General features: G+C 44.2%; 1 protein-coding gene across 3 annotated transcripts in view; it reads right to left on the bottom strand.

Moving 5' to 3' along the window:
• LOC108029207 (hemicentin-1) overlaps positions 1-15990 on the bottom strand; it is a 104754-nt gene that overhangs the window by 14940 nt on the left and 73824 nt on the right. For all 3 annotated transcript variants that reach the window (XM_017101387.3, XM_017101385.3, XM_017101386.3), the window contains exons 5-7: positions 15720-15916; positions 2387-4636; positions 1482-2174 (exon numbers count right to left, since the gene is read on the bottom strand). In XM_017101387.3, coding sequence (XP_016956876.1) covers positions 1482-2174; positions 2387-4636; positions 15720-15916 — 3140 coding nt within the window. The remainder of the gene's footprint in view (positions 1-1481; positions 2175-2386; positions 4637-15719; positions 15917-15990) is intronic.

The raw sequence follows: 15990 nt of genomic DNA, 5'->3' as shown, positions 1-15990 counted from the left end.
TTCTAGATGAGAACTTTTTTGGAGGTATTTGATAAATTTAATCTGCACGGTAATGCGACTTTTATGTTATATATCAAAAAAGCTTACTATACTATCAATATTTAAAAAAATGTATACATTTTAAATGTTTAATAAAAATATGTAGCGCAACCTTGACTGTTAATAATGTTAATTTAGCTTATTTAACTGCGCTTTTAGACTCTGAACTAACTTGCTTCTTTAACTATAGAGCTAAAATGAACTGTTAAGATCTCAAATCAATTAAGAGCACAAATCGGCAATCCCTCGCAATTCCCATCTGACTTCGCAAATCTCTTGAGCCGCCCTGTAACCAATTAAAACGGGCGATAATACGGAACTTGACCCGTACAGTGGACATTGCAACGAGGGTACAAAGCCGGCTGAAGGATAACGGTTTAATTCTCACTTAATTGGAATTACGATGGCAGCAACTTTTCAGCCGCTCCCGCTTCCGTTTCCGGTGGCGCTTTGCGTTTTCCGATTGGTGTCATTTCGGTTGCCAAGGCGAGCTGCTTATGCCCGACACCAAACACCATGGAAAATCTGATGTTCTGGTGGCGGGCTCGGGGGAAAAGCCGTGGGAAAAGCAGGAAAGGGCCCAGCGGCGACGTGGCGCTGCATTTGCATGAGTAGCTTGGTAAGTGGAGGAGGAGCAGCTCTAGATTGACATGAAATGCAATTACGGCCAAAACCCCGGCCTGGGGAACTGGGTGCAGGGACACCCATCGAAATGGCCGCCATAAATCTGCGCCGAAAAATGTGTCGCTTAATCAAGACACACACACGCCCACCGAGCGGCCCCTGGAAAACCCCAGATGTCCCCAGATGTCCCCAGAACCCCCGAAAACACAATCCGCAACCCAGTTTTCTAGCCACAGAGCCACGTCTCTTCATAAGTTGTCGCCTGGCCGAAGCGAAATTCGGCCAACCCACAGTCAGCGGAAAAAATTGATACAAAATGTATGAATTTATGGCAGTTAAGGTTCATAGCTTAACAAAATACTTTAAAAAATAATTAGAAATTAAATGATTTGTTAGAAATAGTATACTGTATTCGGTACTTGAGCTAACTAAATATAAAAATAACCTTTTGTTTGGATAAACCCTCCGAAACAATGCCAGCAATATCCTTTCCATATAAATAGAAGTCCTGTCTTGGCCTTAGAAATGGATTTAAGGGCATAAGAAATATTAAAGTTGGCTTTAGGTATGTAATTTGAAAATGTTATTTGTTATTAAATTGGGTTTTTAGGGTTTTCTTTTGCACTCGAGTACATACAACTGACCCTTGGACCCTAATAAGAAATCAATCCTCATTAAAAATAAAATTTATTTCGGTTTTCTGTTTAGAATTCCCATATGCACCCAGCGCTATAAATGTAATTGCGCACCTTTATTTTATTTTTCAATAATTCCTAATTCCTAAATAGGGGTAAAGTATTTTCTCTGCCTGTACTCACACTCTCCGGCTCCCAGTCCGTGTCCGTGTCCATGTCCATTGCCGTGACCGTGGGATCCGGCTGCTGAGTTGGCAACGGAGGGCAGCACTTGATAGCTGTCGCTGTCCACGCCGATGGCACTTGTCACATGATAGCCGTAGCCGTTCGAATGTGGATGCTGTGGTCCCCCGGATCCCGCATTGCCCCCGGAACTGGAACCGCACCCGCTGGAACCGTAGATGCCCAGGATGGCTTTGGGCTGTTGGTACTGGCCGTGGTTGTTGTGGGGCTGCTGCTGCTGTTGCATATTCAGCTGCTCGTCGGGATCGTGGAGGGCAGTGAGGGTGAGTTCCCTCCCGCCATTCCCGTTGCCCATGTCCTTGGAGTCCAGGCTTCCAGTGGGGTAGTAGGGGGGTGGTGGCGGTGGCTGCTGCTGGGGATCCTGGCTCAGCGAGGGTCTTCGACTGGCGTCCAAGTCAAGGTCGTACTCCTTGGCTCCCGCGGATCCTGGATTTGTGGCGGTGTTGGCGGTGCCTCCTCCCCCAGCCGCACCTCCCGCCGAACCACTTTCTTTCTTGGAGGCGTGTCTCCTGCGGCAGTGGCAAAAGGCGTAGAGCAGGGCCAGGAAGACGAGGAAGGAGAGCGAGGCGATGGTGATGGCCACCAAGGCTGAGGTCGTCATGGAGGAGCTGTGCGGCATGTAGGACTTGCCAACTGAAAGGGGATTACAGGGGATTAGTTTTGGGGATTTTCTATGTAATTTGCAGGTCAGGAAGTTGGTTTCCGGCTCAAAGTGGGGAAAACATTTTTTGCAGGCTGTAATTTAGGATGAGCAATAGCAATATTTTTCTTTTACATAATAGCTAAGTATATAACATATTTTTTGAGGGAAGATTGGATTAGATTTCAAGAAGAACAATACTCACTTTCCGCATTGGCATATGCTCCGCAGTGATCGTGGTTGGACCGCAGACAGAGTTTGACTCGCACCACTGGACCAGGACCGGCTGTCTCCGCCAAGGCCATGGTGCGATCCTCGCCCAGATGGGTGCCACCACCCACCACTCCACCCACCACACCGCCCTGACCCCTACCCGATGTGGTGGCGGTGGTGTAGTGGGCGGGGCGCGACACGTGGTTGATGACGGCCTCCTTGAAGGTCGTTTCACTGCCCGAGGGCAGCAGGGTCAGGGTCTCGACGATCTCCCACATGGGCACAGTGGCGTCCCGGGTGACCAGGGACTCCACCACCGCGATCAGGGACAAACAGGTGGCGGCCACATTGATGCCCAGCACATGTGAATTGGGGTCGTAGCTAACATGCAAGGGCGGTGGAATCTTGCTGACCTTCGTGGTGGCCAACACCTCATTCGAGTAACCCGAGGTTCCCTTGGAGTTCAGGGCGTAGACCTTGAACATGTAGCTCTGATGCTGATCTAAGGGTGCCAGCTTGCAGGGGTTCTCCTTGAAGCAGTTGAACTCGATCCATTCGTGGTTGGAGCTACTGGAAGAGCTGCTGATCTGATAACTGGGTATATAACCATGACCCGAGCAGTCGGCCAAGGTCTGTTCCCTAGGTGTGGCCACTCTCCTGTAGCTCACCAGGTATTTGGTGCTCATGAAGCCACCGTTGAACCCAGGTGTCCAGTTTAGAACGGCGTAGTTGTGACCCACTTCAAGGATCTTCAGGTTCGTGGGCTTCTCCGGGGAACCCTTGGGCTGCAGTCTTATGGGAGCCCTGATACTGTCCAAGGGATTGACAGCCCTGCAAATGTACTCCCCGTAGTCGGAGTGCTGCAAGTGCGCTATCCTCAGGATAGAGGTGTACACATCGTTGTTCTCCATCCTCGTACTTATCTCATAGTGGCCATCCGAGGACATGGTCAAGGGCGAGGGATTGTTTCCGTACTGCCATTGAAACTCGGGCTTCGGATAGGCCTGAACCCGGCAGACCACCTCTGCGGACTCCCTCAGATCATATGCCACTTTATTGTACTGATGAATGATAATGGGCTCGTGTTCTATCCGCAGGTGCATAGAGGAATTAGCCGAGTTCACGTCGTTTTCATAGAGGCATGTATAGAGGCCTCTATCGTTGGGCAGCAGCTGGTTTCCATTGGGCCTGGCCTTACCCCTGAATCGGAGTATACTTTGGACGGCCACCACGCCCCCACCGGCTTCTGTGGGCGTGGTTCTTATGTCGAACATCTTCCGCGTGGGCAGGATCTCCGTGCCATCCTTGATCCATCGGATTTGGGGTGTGGGCTTTCCCTTAGCACTGCAAGTCACCGCGTAATCCACATCGCCCACTCGGCGCGTCATGTGTTGCTGCAGCTTGGCCAGGAACTGGGGTGGCTGATGCACCTCCAGAATAATGGTGGCTATCTTGCCAATGCCTAACTCATTCACCGCGTGACAATGGTACTTCCCCTCGCTTCCCAGATGAGCCTTGGGTATGGAGTACTGGGGACCCTGAGCCAGGATTTTCTGGGTGTTCCCTATGTCTCCGTCCATATCCCGGAACCATCGGTACTGGGGAACGGGCCAGCCGGGAGGGTTTGCCGAGCAGGTCAGGGTCACTCCATTGCCCACATGAACCACAGGTTTATTAGGGGTTATATAGGCCTGGCCCGGCCGATGTCGGACTAGTAGAGCCACCGTGGAGTTGCCCACACCCTCCACTCTCTTGGAGCTAAACGGTTGCATGATATTCACCGATCTGCAGATATAGTTGCCAGCATGCTCGGCTCTCACGGAGCCGAGGGTTAAGAGTTCGCCAGTGTATCGGAAATCCGGAGCTCCTTCCTTCAACCACTCAATGTTTATGGGCGAAGGATTTGCGGTGACATTGCAGCGGATCAGAACGGTTTCGCCCTCCTCCGCCTCGTGGGTCTTCGACTCTATCATCACTATCGGGGGATACAGAACATCCAGGACTATATCCTTTTCGCCAGTTTTGCCCAGACCATTGTCCGCACTGCAGGTGTATTTGCCGGCGTGATGACGGTTCACCCTGTAAATGGTGTGAGTGGGCGTGGCGCTCACATACTGACCATTTCGAGACCATCGCACGTTGCTGACCATCGGCTTGGCGTCCACTCGGCACTCCAGTTTCGCCACATGATCGCGTTCTACGCGCAGAGGGTTCTGGGGTCCCACCTCCACGCGGGGGTAGTCTATGGGGAACAGGAATAAAATGAAGAAAATAATTATAATAAACAATGTTTGAATCACTTTGGAATACTTGCTACCACTACAATTTAGGGATTTAGTAATCTTAAGTGCTGTTATAGCTAAAAAAGATAGATTCATAAATAAACCTGCATATTTACAGACAACTGTCCCTGAAAATTAGCATCTAAAATCTTCGATCATTAGTATTTATGTAAAACCAGTTAGCATCAGCCCTTATATAGTAACACCATAAAATAAAAAGGTCGAGGCAACTAGTAATTTATTCACTCTTTCGCTCTGGTTGTTTTTTCGGTTCATTTGGGTTAGCACACTAATAGGCAATTACAGAGCTGGTTTAGATCCCCTCCTTAGCTTTAGCTGACTGGTTGTTTGGGCCATTAACTTGTCAATAACCGTTTTCAATTACACGAGGACGGCAACATAGTTCCAGTGGGCAAAAAATACAATTTACCCCGCTGAAGGACGTTGACGAGTTCAGCGTGACCCATCGACATTTTTAAATAATGCCATTTTGTGGAACAAAAAAGGATGTATATTGGGGAAATGGTCCTAGAAATTGCCGCAAGTATTTTTGTGGGCAATCTACAGTGGTTGAAGTGTATATTTCTGCTGTTTTCCTTTGTGAAAATAAAAGGTGGCTTGTTGTATTTTTCACTAACTAAATTCTTCAAAATAATACTTAATAGATATTTGATAGGCCTTATTTGTTATATAATTCCGACGCATGATAGTGCTTATGCATTGAAATTTTCTCCTTTATGCAACTGACATACTCGTAACTGTCTTTCATAAAAAAGGAACTCACTTGCTAATGAATAAATAACCTATCAATGACAGTTGTTTTGTTATGCCGAAACAATAAATACTTCCTCAATTGAGGCTCATAATTAAACATTTTATTCGATTTCCACTTTGCGTTGTCTTTATCTGTCATTTATCTGCCAACTTTTCCCATTTCCAAAAGTCGGGGAAAACCCTCACCTTCCTCGCAACTCCTCGATTCCCGAGCATTTCACTGACTTTTGGTCGTTTAACTCACCATTGTGCGCTTTGGTCATTTGGTTTAAGCGCCGTTAGTTTCATTCCGTATCGAATCGGCGGCATTACCCCCCATTTTTCCCATTTCCCACCCACCTGCCACCCCTACCAGCCCCTCGTGAAAAGCGCGCCCAGTGAAGCGTGAGGCATAATAGTGGCTAAGTATAATTGTTGCTGTTGTTGTTGCGCCAATTAACTTTCGAACACTTTAGTTTAATCACCGTCTGCCCAACCGAACGGAGTCTGACCTCCGACCTCCCTCCCCCGACCGCCACGCCCCCCTGTCAGCCATTTGCCTACGATTATAGCTGATATGGCCCATTGTTGCTGTCGGGCCACCATTTCGCCCAATTGTTTTTGTTGGCTCTAATTCGTGAAGCGGAGTAAATGTGCCTGCGTCATGGTCTAAGCTCCCAGAACCAGCGAAACGGTGAGGAAAAAATCAGAGGATTATTTTTAAAAAAGGATAGACCAAGAAATACCTTTTATTTATGTTTCGCAGTATAGTGTTTTTATTTTAAAACCGCTTGACACAAAACTAAACAATTTATGAAATAATAAATAAAATCTAGTTATACCAAAGATGATCGTAAAGAGATCTTAATATTTACCTCCTTATATTATCAAGAAGAAATGTAAAACTTCTGAAAAATCCTTTTTTTTATGAGGATTGTTTTTTCTATGGTTATATTTTAACAAGTTAACGTTCAAATAGTTGAACATTCTTTATTGAAAATTGTCTTGGAGGATAATTGGGATCTATATATATTTTTCTTCTCATTTGGAAATGAAATTGACCCCCATTTAACTTTAAACTCTCTGTCGTCTTAAATCATGCGAAGAACTAGAAAAATAGTTTTTTTTTGCTTATAGAAAAACTCAGAATAGCTAACTTTCTCTCTGTACAAATACCCAGTAAAAAGTAGAAAAAATGCTGCGTTATCCGGGACCCAATTACGCGTCGCCCGAAAACATTAAAGCCTAACTCCTAAATGGGGGACCCTGTGTGTGAGTGCGTGTGCGTGTGCGTGTCCCGGTGGTTGTGTGTGTTTGCTGGTGTGTGTAATTATAAAATAAAATTTAATGAGCAGAGCTCCGACCAGAAAAACAGAAGCCACCGCGGAGGAGGAAGGAAAAAATCAAGTTTGCATTTCAACACATGCTGTTGCCACCCCACACCCGAAAAAATTCATTTATGGAGGCAGAGGAAGCCTCGGGGCATTTTCATGCCCAGCCATCCATGTAGTTTCACGCTGATGTCGGGGTGTTGCTGCCACGCCCACCGCTCCCCTGCCCGCCCCTCGAAGTGGTGGCCCAGTCCAGAACCCTCGCTGTCCTGACATTTGCCACGGTCCTTCTTTTTCTGCATAGTTTTATAACAGCAAAATGTTCAAGAAAGTAGAAAAAATTAATTCATTTCTTGAGCGGGTAGTAATGATTCGGGGATGGTATTTGCTGAATAACATCTGAAATACCAAGAAATAACTGTGGTTCTTCTGGAAAAGGAATTTGAAGAAAAACACTTGATGGGGTTGAACGGTTTAGTTAATTTAACAGAAGACGTTTTGAGAGAATAATGTAGTCCAAGAGAAGTACTTAGCTCCTAAATCAAGTTAAAATTGATGTGTAAATAATAGCTTGCCTTAAAATATGAAACCAACATTAAAATTTAAAAAATATATAAAATGTATAACAAATTTATTGAATGTTTTCATTATTTTTTAACTGTGAGCTTGGTACATTTAATACTAATATATAAAAATATATATTCCATTTATTTCAAAAGTGGTAAAAAAGGGCATTCCAAATGCATTGATTTGAAAGTAAGCCTGTACCTCTCGCTCCACATTGTTTCGCACAATTTTTTAAATGAGTTGCCTGGGTTGGACCTTGTTCACATGTATGCTGGCACGCCTACAGCTACGCCTAGGTACTTCCCCTGCCAACAACCCTTCCATATTTCGCCACTCCTTCGCCTTGCACATTGTGATTTTATGACCGGCTACATTAGTGCCATGAAATATGCTGCTCCTGCACCTGCAGCTCCACCTGCACCACCGAAACCACCTGCTCCACCCGTCGAAAGCCCAACGCAATCCCAATCCACAAGCGAAACCCAAGCCGACTCGACGAGATCCTGGCTTCCGGCTAGGCAGCGTTAAATAAAAATGAAACGTTGCGCATACGCCGCGTTGGCCGTGGCGTAACTTATGCCCGCTGGCCATTTTTGCAGCGAAATTTAATTATTTAACCCGGAACTGGGCCGAACTCGGCACTTTTTTTGTTGCAGCTGGTTTGCTGGTTTCTCGTTTGCTGTTTCAGGATGTATCACACACACCTGCTCGGCTGATTTTAATGAGTCGAGTTTGCAGTTTGGCTTTAAGCTTTTGCCTGGTTATGACTCGCCCGCATGGCACCGGGAAAAAATACCTCGAAAATGGCACGGCCAACATGATACTGTTAACTATTAAACGGTGTTCGGGCTTTAAAATGTGGCAATTATATTGCGCAATGCTACGAAAGTGTAGACAAAGAGATCTTTACATTTTCATTCTTGATATTTGGGAGGTTTTGTTCCAACTAAGCTGACTGTTCAATTAAGATGACAATTTGCAAGCATTTTTTGGCAGTGCGCCTCTGACTCCAGCTGCAGTTGCCGCCTCTGTTCAGCTGGCATTTTCCGCCCCTGCTTTCCATCTTGTCCAAATTGAAAAGTTACTACCGACAAAGGCGGCAAACCAAAGGAGTTGTGTGGGGGAAAGGTGGCTGACAAGGGATGCAGCCGCCGCCGATCCTTCTGCCCCTTCTTTCTTTTCCCGCTGCCTGCTGTCGCGTACGTGTCACAGTGAACACATCACGTGACTTCCGGCACGCGTGCTCTCAACACCTAACCACCACCCGCTTTTCCCAATATTCGCCCCGTTTTCAGCACAGTTCTCTGGGCTTCCAGAGGCAAAAAAAAACATATCGAAATGCCAGGCCAAAATGGTTGCAAATTAAGAAAGGGAGAGGCAGAAGAGATTTCCCTGACTAGCATTGCATAACGCGGAGCTAAAGTCAATAGCTAAAATTTGGGGGGGCTAAGCAGAAGAACGAATCAACATATTCTAATACAAGCAATACTCCTATGATTAAATCGTTAAAATCATCAGATCTAGCAGGTATAACTACATATTTCTCACTCTTTTAGTCAGGAAAGGTCTACCATTACTTGTTATTGAATTATTTAAGTTAGTTCAAATGTATTTCTGTAGAATCACCTAGCATTGATGGGCACAACATGCATTCGACTTTTTCAGAATGGTTGTCCCCTTTATTTTTTATAAAATCCCTCTGAATGCCACATCGTTGAAATGATCAACATACACAAACGGATTTAAAATAAATCAAGCGGTGCCCGCACGAGAGTGTAATCATTATGCTGCGAATATTTCGCACCCACCACACTTCTGGCCTACTTTTGCGGGCCGCAATCGATGGCTTATAAAAACTGTAGCATACTTTTTTGGGCTGCAAAAAGGGGGTCTGAAAAAGGGGGTTGGCCTGGCCACTTCATTGTGCACTTGATTGCGCTTTGTGCACTGGGCCATAGGTGTCATATGGCTGGTGGAAATTAATTGAATTGGCTTTGGTCGCTGTAGCGGGTGGGGAGGGTACGGTGGTACGGTGGTACGGTGGTACAGTGAGCACAGTGAGTACTGCGAAAACAAAAACAAGTGGCCAAGTCCTTTGGACCACTTGCGGTCGAGTCGATGATGAAGTTGCCGTGTTGGGCCAACCAAAAAGTGTAGTGCAGTTAATTGAAATTGGGCAAAGCAATTAATTTGCTTTTGTCACAAAAGCTGTTAAGCTGAAGCACAGGACACCCGAAAAACACTCGACCAGAAGAATCCTTTGACGCAACATTTGTTTCTATAATTTGCGCTTAAAGCGGCTTAAAGTTTTTCCAGCTTTTTTCCGGCTACCTTTGCCTGGTCCACTCGAGAAGTCTCAAGTTGAGAGTTCTTCCACCGGAGTGGAGCACTCGAAAGTCCGAAGTCTAGCTCTGGGTCCACTACAACAATGCTGCATTCATTAAAATGCTGTTAAAAGCCAGAAATTTTAAACTTGGCCGAGAGAAGTCGGGGAAACTTGAAATCAGCTTAAGAAAACTGTGCGAGAGCACCAAAAAATCGCCAGCCCGAGGATATCTTTGGGCTTACACAGGGAGAATAACTTGGATTACCTTTTTCTTTCTGATCATATTAAAAATTTATAGACTTTAAATAGTGAAATCTTGGTTATCAAAAACTTGGTTATTAAAAACAATCATTGTTTCTAGAAGTTATAGTTTTTAAAAAATTAAATTGTATTTTTAAATTTAATACTTAGTTTTAGTGCTAATAATCAAAAGGAACATGTTAATATAAAGATAAGTGTTTTTAGATTCGAAAATGAACTTTTCTTTAGTGTAACAAGAATTGCTGGTCAGATATTTGGGTCTGTCTTCGTCGCCAGCCGCATTCCTTTTGTGGTTATGCAAATGGCCAAGGAGCGGGCCAATAACCGAGTGCCCCGACCAAAAACAGTCGGCTGACATTGCCCGGCACTGACACTAATTGCAATTGTGTGCAGCATTAGCTCGACTTTCTGCTCCTGTCCTGGTGTAAAAAGGTTTTCGTGTAGCCAAGTCAGCAGACGTCGCTACTTGATTTCCCAACCCCCCTTACGGGCTTTTCCTCCCCTCCTCTTTTTTTGCCACTTTTGTGGCCCGGCAGTGGCATAATCAAAAGGGACAAGCCACGAGTCTCCTGCTACTCCAATGATATTGGCAAGACTCGAATCTCGAGACGTGCTGACTTTACTGAGATGTGATTGTGATTGCGATTTGGGACTGGGATTGCTATTGGGCTGGTCCCGTGGCTCGTATTCCAGGGAATGTTCTGCTGTCTTGTCAAGGTGTCGATGGTGGTGCAATGTGGTTTAGTGTGGCTGCACCACAATTACCGATGGATGTGAGAACTGGGTTGCGTTAATGCTCTCCAAAACCGATTCAGCACAGTTCACAGCGAAATTTAAATGCTGTTAAATGTAAGCTTCTTAAAGTGTAATGAAAGATTTAAAAAGTATTTTAAATTTGAAATATAACTCAATCAAAATATTTACAAAACCCATATTATAATTTTTGAAGTTATAAATTGCTACTATCAATTCAAATATTTGGCCATAAAGAAGCAATTTGCAGGCGTTTCCACCTGCCATTTCCGGTTCTGTTTGTTCGGGCAATCTTCTGGCTAATGCGCATTATTGTCATTCGACATTTGCATGCCGCACACCTGGGCACTACTGCACCACCCTAAGCCGCCCTGGGCCACCCTGCACCGCCCTCACACGTGGAGAAAGCATCTTTTTATTCAAATTGAAATGTCTTTTCAACGGGTTTGCTTTCCACTTCAGCGCCCGCGACACATGAGTGCTGTTTGTCTTCGTCGCCGGCGACTTTTTGGCCAAGGACTCCGCAAAAAGGAAGAAACCCAAAAAAAGTGTTTCCCCTTACCCTTAAAAAGAAGGAAGTTAAAAATATTTTTTAAGACTAACAGTTTCCCTTTGTATCTAAAATTGGTATTAAACAATGCTACAATTAAAAGTCGAAAAACCCTTTCATAACTAAAAACAAGACCAGTCTGTACCTGATCAAACTATTTTACCAGATAAATTAAATCGTTAGATATACTTACGTATTAAAACCAATTTTTCTGAAACGACCGATTCTATTGGAACGATGAAATTTACCAATTATTACTTACTACTTATTAAGTCAACCAAATTTCAGGTAGTCTAAGGTAAACTTTTCACATCGTTAAGTTTCCGCAGTTCGCAGTGCTAAACGCAAATACCAAGCATCCCACATCAAACTCGTCTGACTTTCAGATACCCTTCGACCGTAATACCCCAAAATTCTGAAATTCCACTCTTGCCGCGTATGAAAAGTGTGCGGATTTATTAGGGTGGCAGAGGCATGGCAAGGGTTTATTACGTGCGGCGCATGCAACTGAACAGAAGTCACGTGCAGGACGACACACCTGTGTGTCAGGGGGGGACTCGGGTTTCCAGGTGGGAGATTGCATTTGCTAAGCCCACCTAGCCGCACAGGTGGGTTGCACTGCAAGATGGAACGTGCCTCTCACGTGTGCAGCAAACTGTGCCAAGTTGACAAGGCGGTGGTGGTGGCGCCCCGTGTTTTGTCTATGCGTGGCCACGTTGCGTATGCGCAATTTGGTGGCCTTGCCGCCCACTCGAGAGGCACTGGGTGGCACCCAGGGCCTCCCACAAAGCCGCACTCTTTGAAGCCGCTTTTTTTCTGAATCCATCTAGGAAAAACACAAAAAGCGCGGGCCAAAGACATTTTCAATAATTTCATTTGGGGCTTTTCGCACGTTATAAAACACTCAACGGTCGACGAGAAGTCGTCGCCTCGCTGACAACATGACGCATTGGGAGTTTATTTTCCCAAAAAATATATACACCTTTCTTTTTCCCCCCCAATTTTCTCTCTCAATTTTTTTCGTGTCTTTCGGGCGAATTTTATTTTTATTCTTTTGTAGCTTCTGGCATAAATCAATCAAATGCAGGCACAACACGCAATGCACACACACAAACAGCGCGCAGAGTGGAATAAACAAAGCGAGACGGCAGCTCAGATATATGTTGCTATACACAAAAAAGATCAGAAAAATAGCAGTAGGGAGGTTTCAATATCTGCCCTTCCTTGATAGCACTCGAATTAAAAAGAAAACTCTCTATTCAAAATTTCCGGTTAACACTAATATTCACATTCACTACATTAAGTTATATCTCAAAGCTCTATTTACTGCAAGCCACTCCAGTTCCAATCTTTTGTTCACCACTGTTTACTCAGGGAAAGTACAGAAGGAAGAAGCAGCTGGGTTTAAGAAAGAAAGAGATGGCAGGACGACACATATGAATCGAGTGACATTGGCAGCGCTTTCCAGAATCCATGCAAACATTTTCAATTAAAAAACTGCCCTGCCATTTGTCAGCTGCTGTTTCCCCGTTTCCCCGTTTCGCAATCTCCTTTTCTTCTTTTTACTTTCTACTCCAACTTTCTCCCTTCTACAGCGTCTGGTGCTATCAATTGCTTATCAATCACAATCACAATCATGAGACAACGTCGTCTTTACCTCGCATTCATATCTGTCTCAATGCAGCTGTCGTCCAGTGATTGTCAAACTGTTCTTTTTTTTAAGAAAAATGGGGAAATTAGGACGTGATGTCTGATTTCCAATGGCACAATTTTTCGGGTGATGGTGATGGGAAAGGAAAGGGAGGATGATGGAGTATGCTTCGCTTCAAGCTGAAGGCCCTTAAAGCTGGTCTTTAGGAATGCAGCAAATGTACAAGAATCACTAACAAATTGTCTTTTCTTACTAAAAAAAGTAGAATATGTGATTTAAATTTTATTAAAACAAATTTATTAAAATAATACTTATTAAAATAAGTTTATAAGTTTACTAAATTTATAAAAAATGGAAAGTATCTATACTTTTTTATGTATAGGCTAAAAATATGTCATCCAGAACAGTTTTCGGATTATTTCCCCACCCCATGAGGTCCTGAACTTCCCCAAGCCCAAAGCCATTATTGGGCCATCAAAATTAGCCAGCTAATGCAGGACACACAATCTAGGGACACAAATTGCCGTTCGTCCGCAGGCGCTCCTCCGACAATGGCTCTCAAACTGTATCGGACTGGCTGTCTGCCATGGATTTTGAATTTTGCATTTCGGATTTCGGCCTTTATGGATCGCCTGCAGGCCGTTTTGGAAGCTATTGAAAGCCGAAACGCCGCTGCAAATTCGATTGTTCTTGGCGAATGTCTCGCAAATCGCCGGCCAAAGTTTGTTGATGTGGCTGCTGCTGCTGTTGAAACTTGCCAAGCCCGTAGGCGGAGGCTCCTTCCACACAAATGCGCCTCGGAGGCCCGCTTTTGACCCGGGACTCAGGACCCAGGACTCGGGGCCGTCGTATGTTGGGCAAACATTCGGGGGCTGACTGGCTGCTAATGGATTTTAAATGAGCCCCATAAATAGCAGCAAGACGTCCTGGCACACGCCGAAAAATTGCATTTGCCACGCCTGCCGCAACCGTAAAAGGAGTTCTACTTTTGGCCCACCTCTTCCTCAACCACTTGCCTGTTGTCATTTATTCTTGTGCTGTTTGGTGTCTGTTTAGCCCGGTTCGTGCTCTTTTGGCTGAATGCTACCCTGTAGTACATTTTTTGGGAGGTTTTTAGGGTTTGTCCGTTAATGAATTATATAAAAAAGGTTAAAAATATTAAATGTATTCTGAGGTCTATATAAAAGACTTAAGTGCGTATTATAAATAAAAATAACTAACTACTAACTAATTAACAAAAAACATTTTCCAATAGTAAAAAAACTTATATAAACTTTAAATTAATGGTTTTGAGGTAAAACATGGGTAGTAAGGTTGCTTTTAATGAGAGCCAGTAAGTCTATAGGGAATATCCAATCGCGTTTCTTCAACCGACTGGCTCTTCTTTATTTTTCCAAACAGAAACCCTATAAATATTTGTTACGCTGACGACGCTGGCGGAGTATCGCACACACAGAGCACATATTTATAGGAGACATTCATATATATAAGCACATATGAGTTGTTCTTGTTGTCTGCCGTTGCGGCTACAAATCCGGCGTGTATAAAAATGACTGCAATTTATGTTTTCCTATGAATATATTTGTGGCAACTCGGCTCTACTCCACTTTAGCCGCCTGCTCTGCTCCCTCCAACCTCCGCCTGAACAAATGTATACACCTACTTTTTTCTCCGCCTTTTATTGCTAGTTTGTTACTTTATTTGATTGCATAAATTTTATGCAGATTCCGTAACATGTCATTGCTAGTGATTTTTATTAAATGCAGCGCGCGGTGACAAGTAGATTGCGCATACGCCGCGTTGCCCCGAAAATTTAATATCCGCCTCGAATGTGTTATGATGTTTTTGGGGCCAGGCGGGGGCTAAAGTTGCCAACTAATATGACAAGTTGATGCTCCGGTCATTCTGCAGCAGATTTCAGTTGTTGTGGTCCAATAACTAACAATCAAGTGGTTGTTTGTGGCCTTTTGGGGGAGTGTTTTGGGGGCGGCAGGCACTTTATGTGTCTCGTGTCATCTGCTTGGCTTTTCGGTCACGTTGATCGTGCGACAACAACACGTGTTCCCATAACGCAGTTGCCAAACTTTAATTACAAAAGAAATGGCCAAAATGAAGGATGAGAATTGGAAAACAAGTTGGTCGCCCGGCTTTTCCAGGGAAAATACTTGACTTACGTACGGCCAAGTTTCTGGGGTAGAGAGATTTATTTGCTTTAAACGGAGTGCAGGTTAATTAAGTTAGCTATTTTCTTCTATTCAGGCGAGGCTTAATTGTATTTCAATTAAGCAAAACCTTTGAATGCCCATTTGAGTCATTTTATTGAGAAAGTGCATTTAGGTGCTTGTTGCTTGTGCACTTAAATTGTTGAAATTGTAAAACTGCAATTTTATTTTGCATATTTAAGTGGTTTTCTAACAAAAATATTAATCAAAAATGTTATAAGCATCTGGAAAAATGAGCTTCCCAGCCAAATGTATTCTGCCTGCATTTTATTTATATATATTCCTCAGCCTGTGACCCAGACTGACCTACCAATTTAACTTCATCAGGGCAAACCACCAACCATCCCGAAAAAACACTGAGATATAAACAGCACACTTAAATTTAAAAAAATGTATCTTAAAATTTTTTTTTTAATGGAGAGAAAAAGAAATATTTTGAAAATACGTAGCCACCTAGCTTTTTAAATATTTTAGATTAATATTTTTTGAAAAGTAGATCCCAAAATGTGAACTTTTTGTTCTGCATTTTATATGTTTGGTTCTTGTGCATTTAATGTAGGTAATCCCGGATTTCTTGTTGAGAAATGTGAAATTTTTCGCCGTGCAAGCCCAAAAACCCAGCTACTCACAGTTGACATTCAGCGAGACACTGGTCTCCAGCATATGACCCTCGGGCATGGCACGATTCCAGACGACGCATTTGTACTTGGCGCCATCGTCGGCCCGTCGGGGAACAATCTGCAGGGTGGCGTTGGTATAGTGGTTCTTCGAACCGCCCTTCAGCGCATACGACTGCAGTGGTACTGTGCTGCCCTCGCGGTACCAGCTGCAAAAAATACACAAGTGATAGCCACGATTTAGTGCCAAAAAATAGGGCAGAAGCGAAGAGGAATGGCCACC

Source organism: Drosophila biarmipes, chromosome 2L (genome assembly GCF_025231255.1).
Source record: "Drosophila biarmipes strain raj3 chromosome 2L, RU_DBia_V1.1, whole genome shotgun sequence".
Lineage (NCBI taxonomy): Eukaryota > Metazoa > Arthropoda > Insecta > Diptera > Drosophilidae > Drosophila > Drosophila biarmipes.
This window is presented reverse-complemented; position numbering and strand designations above follow the sequence as displayed.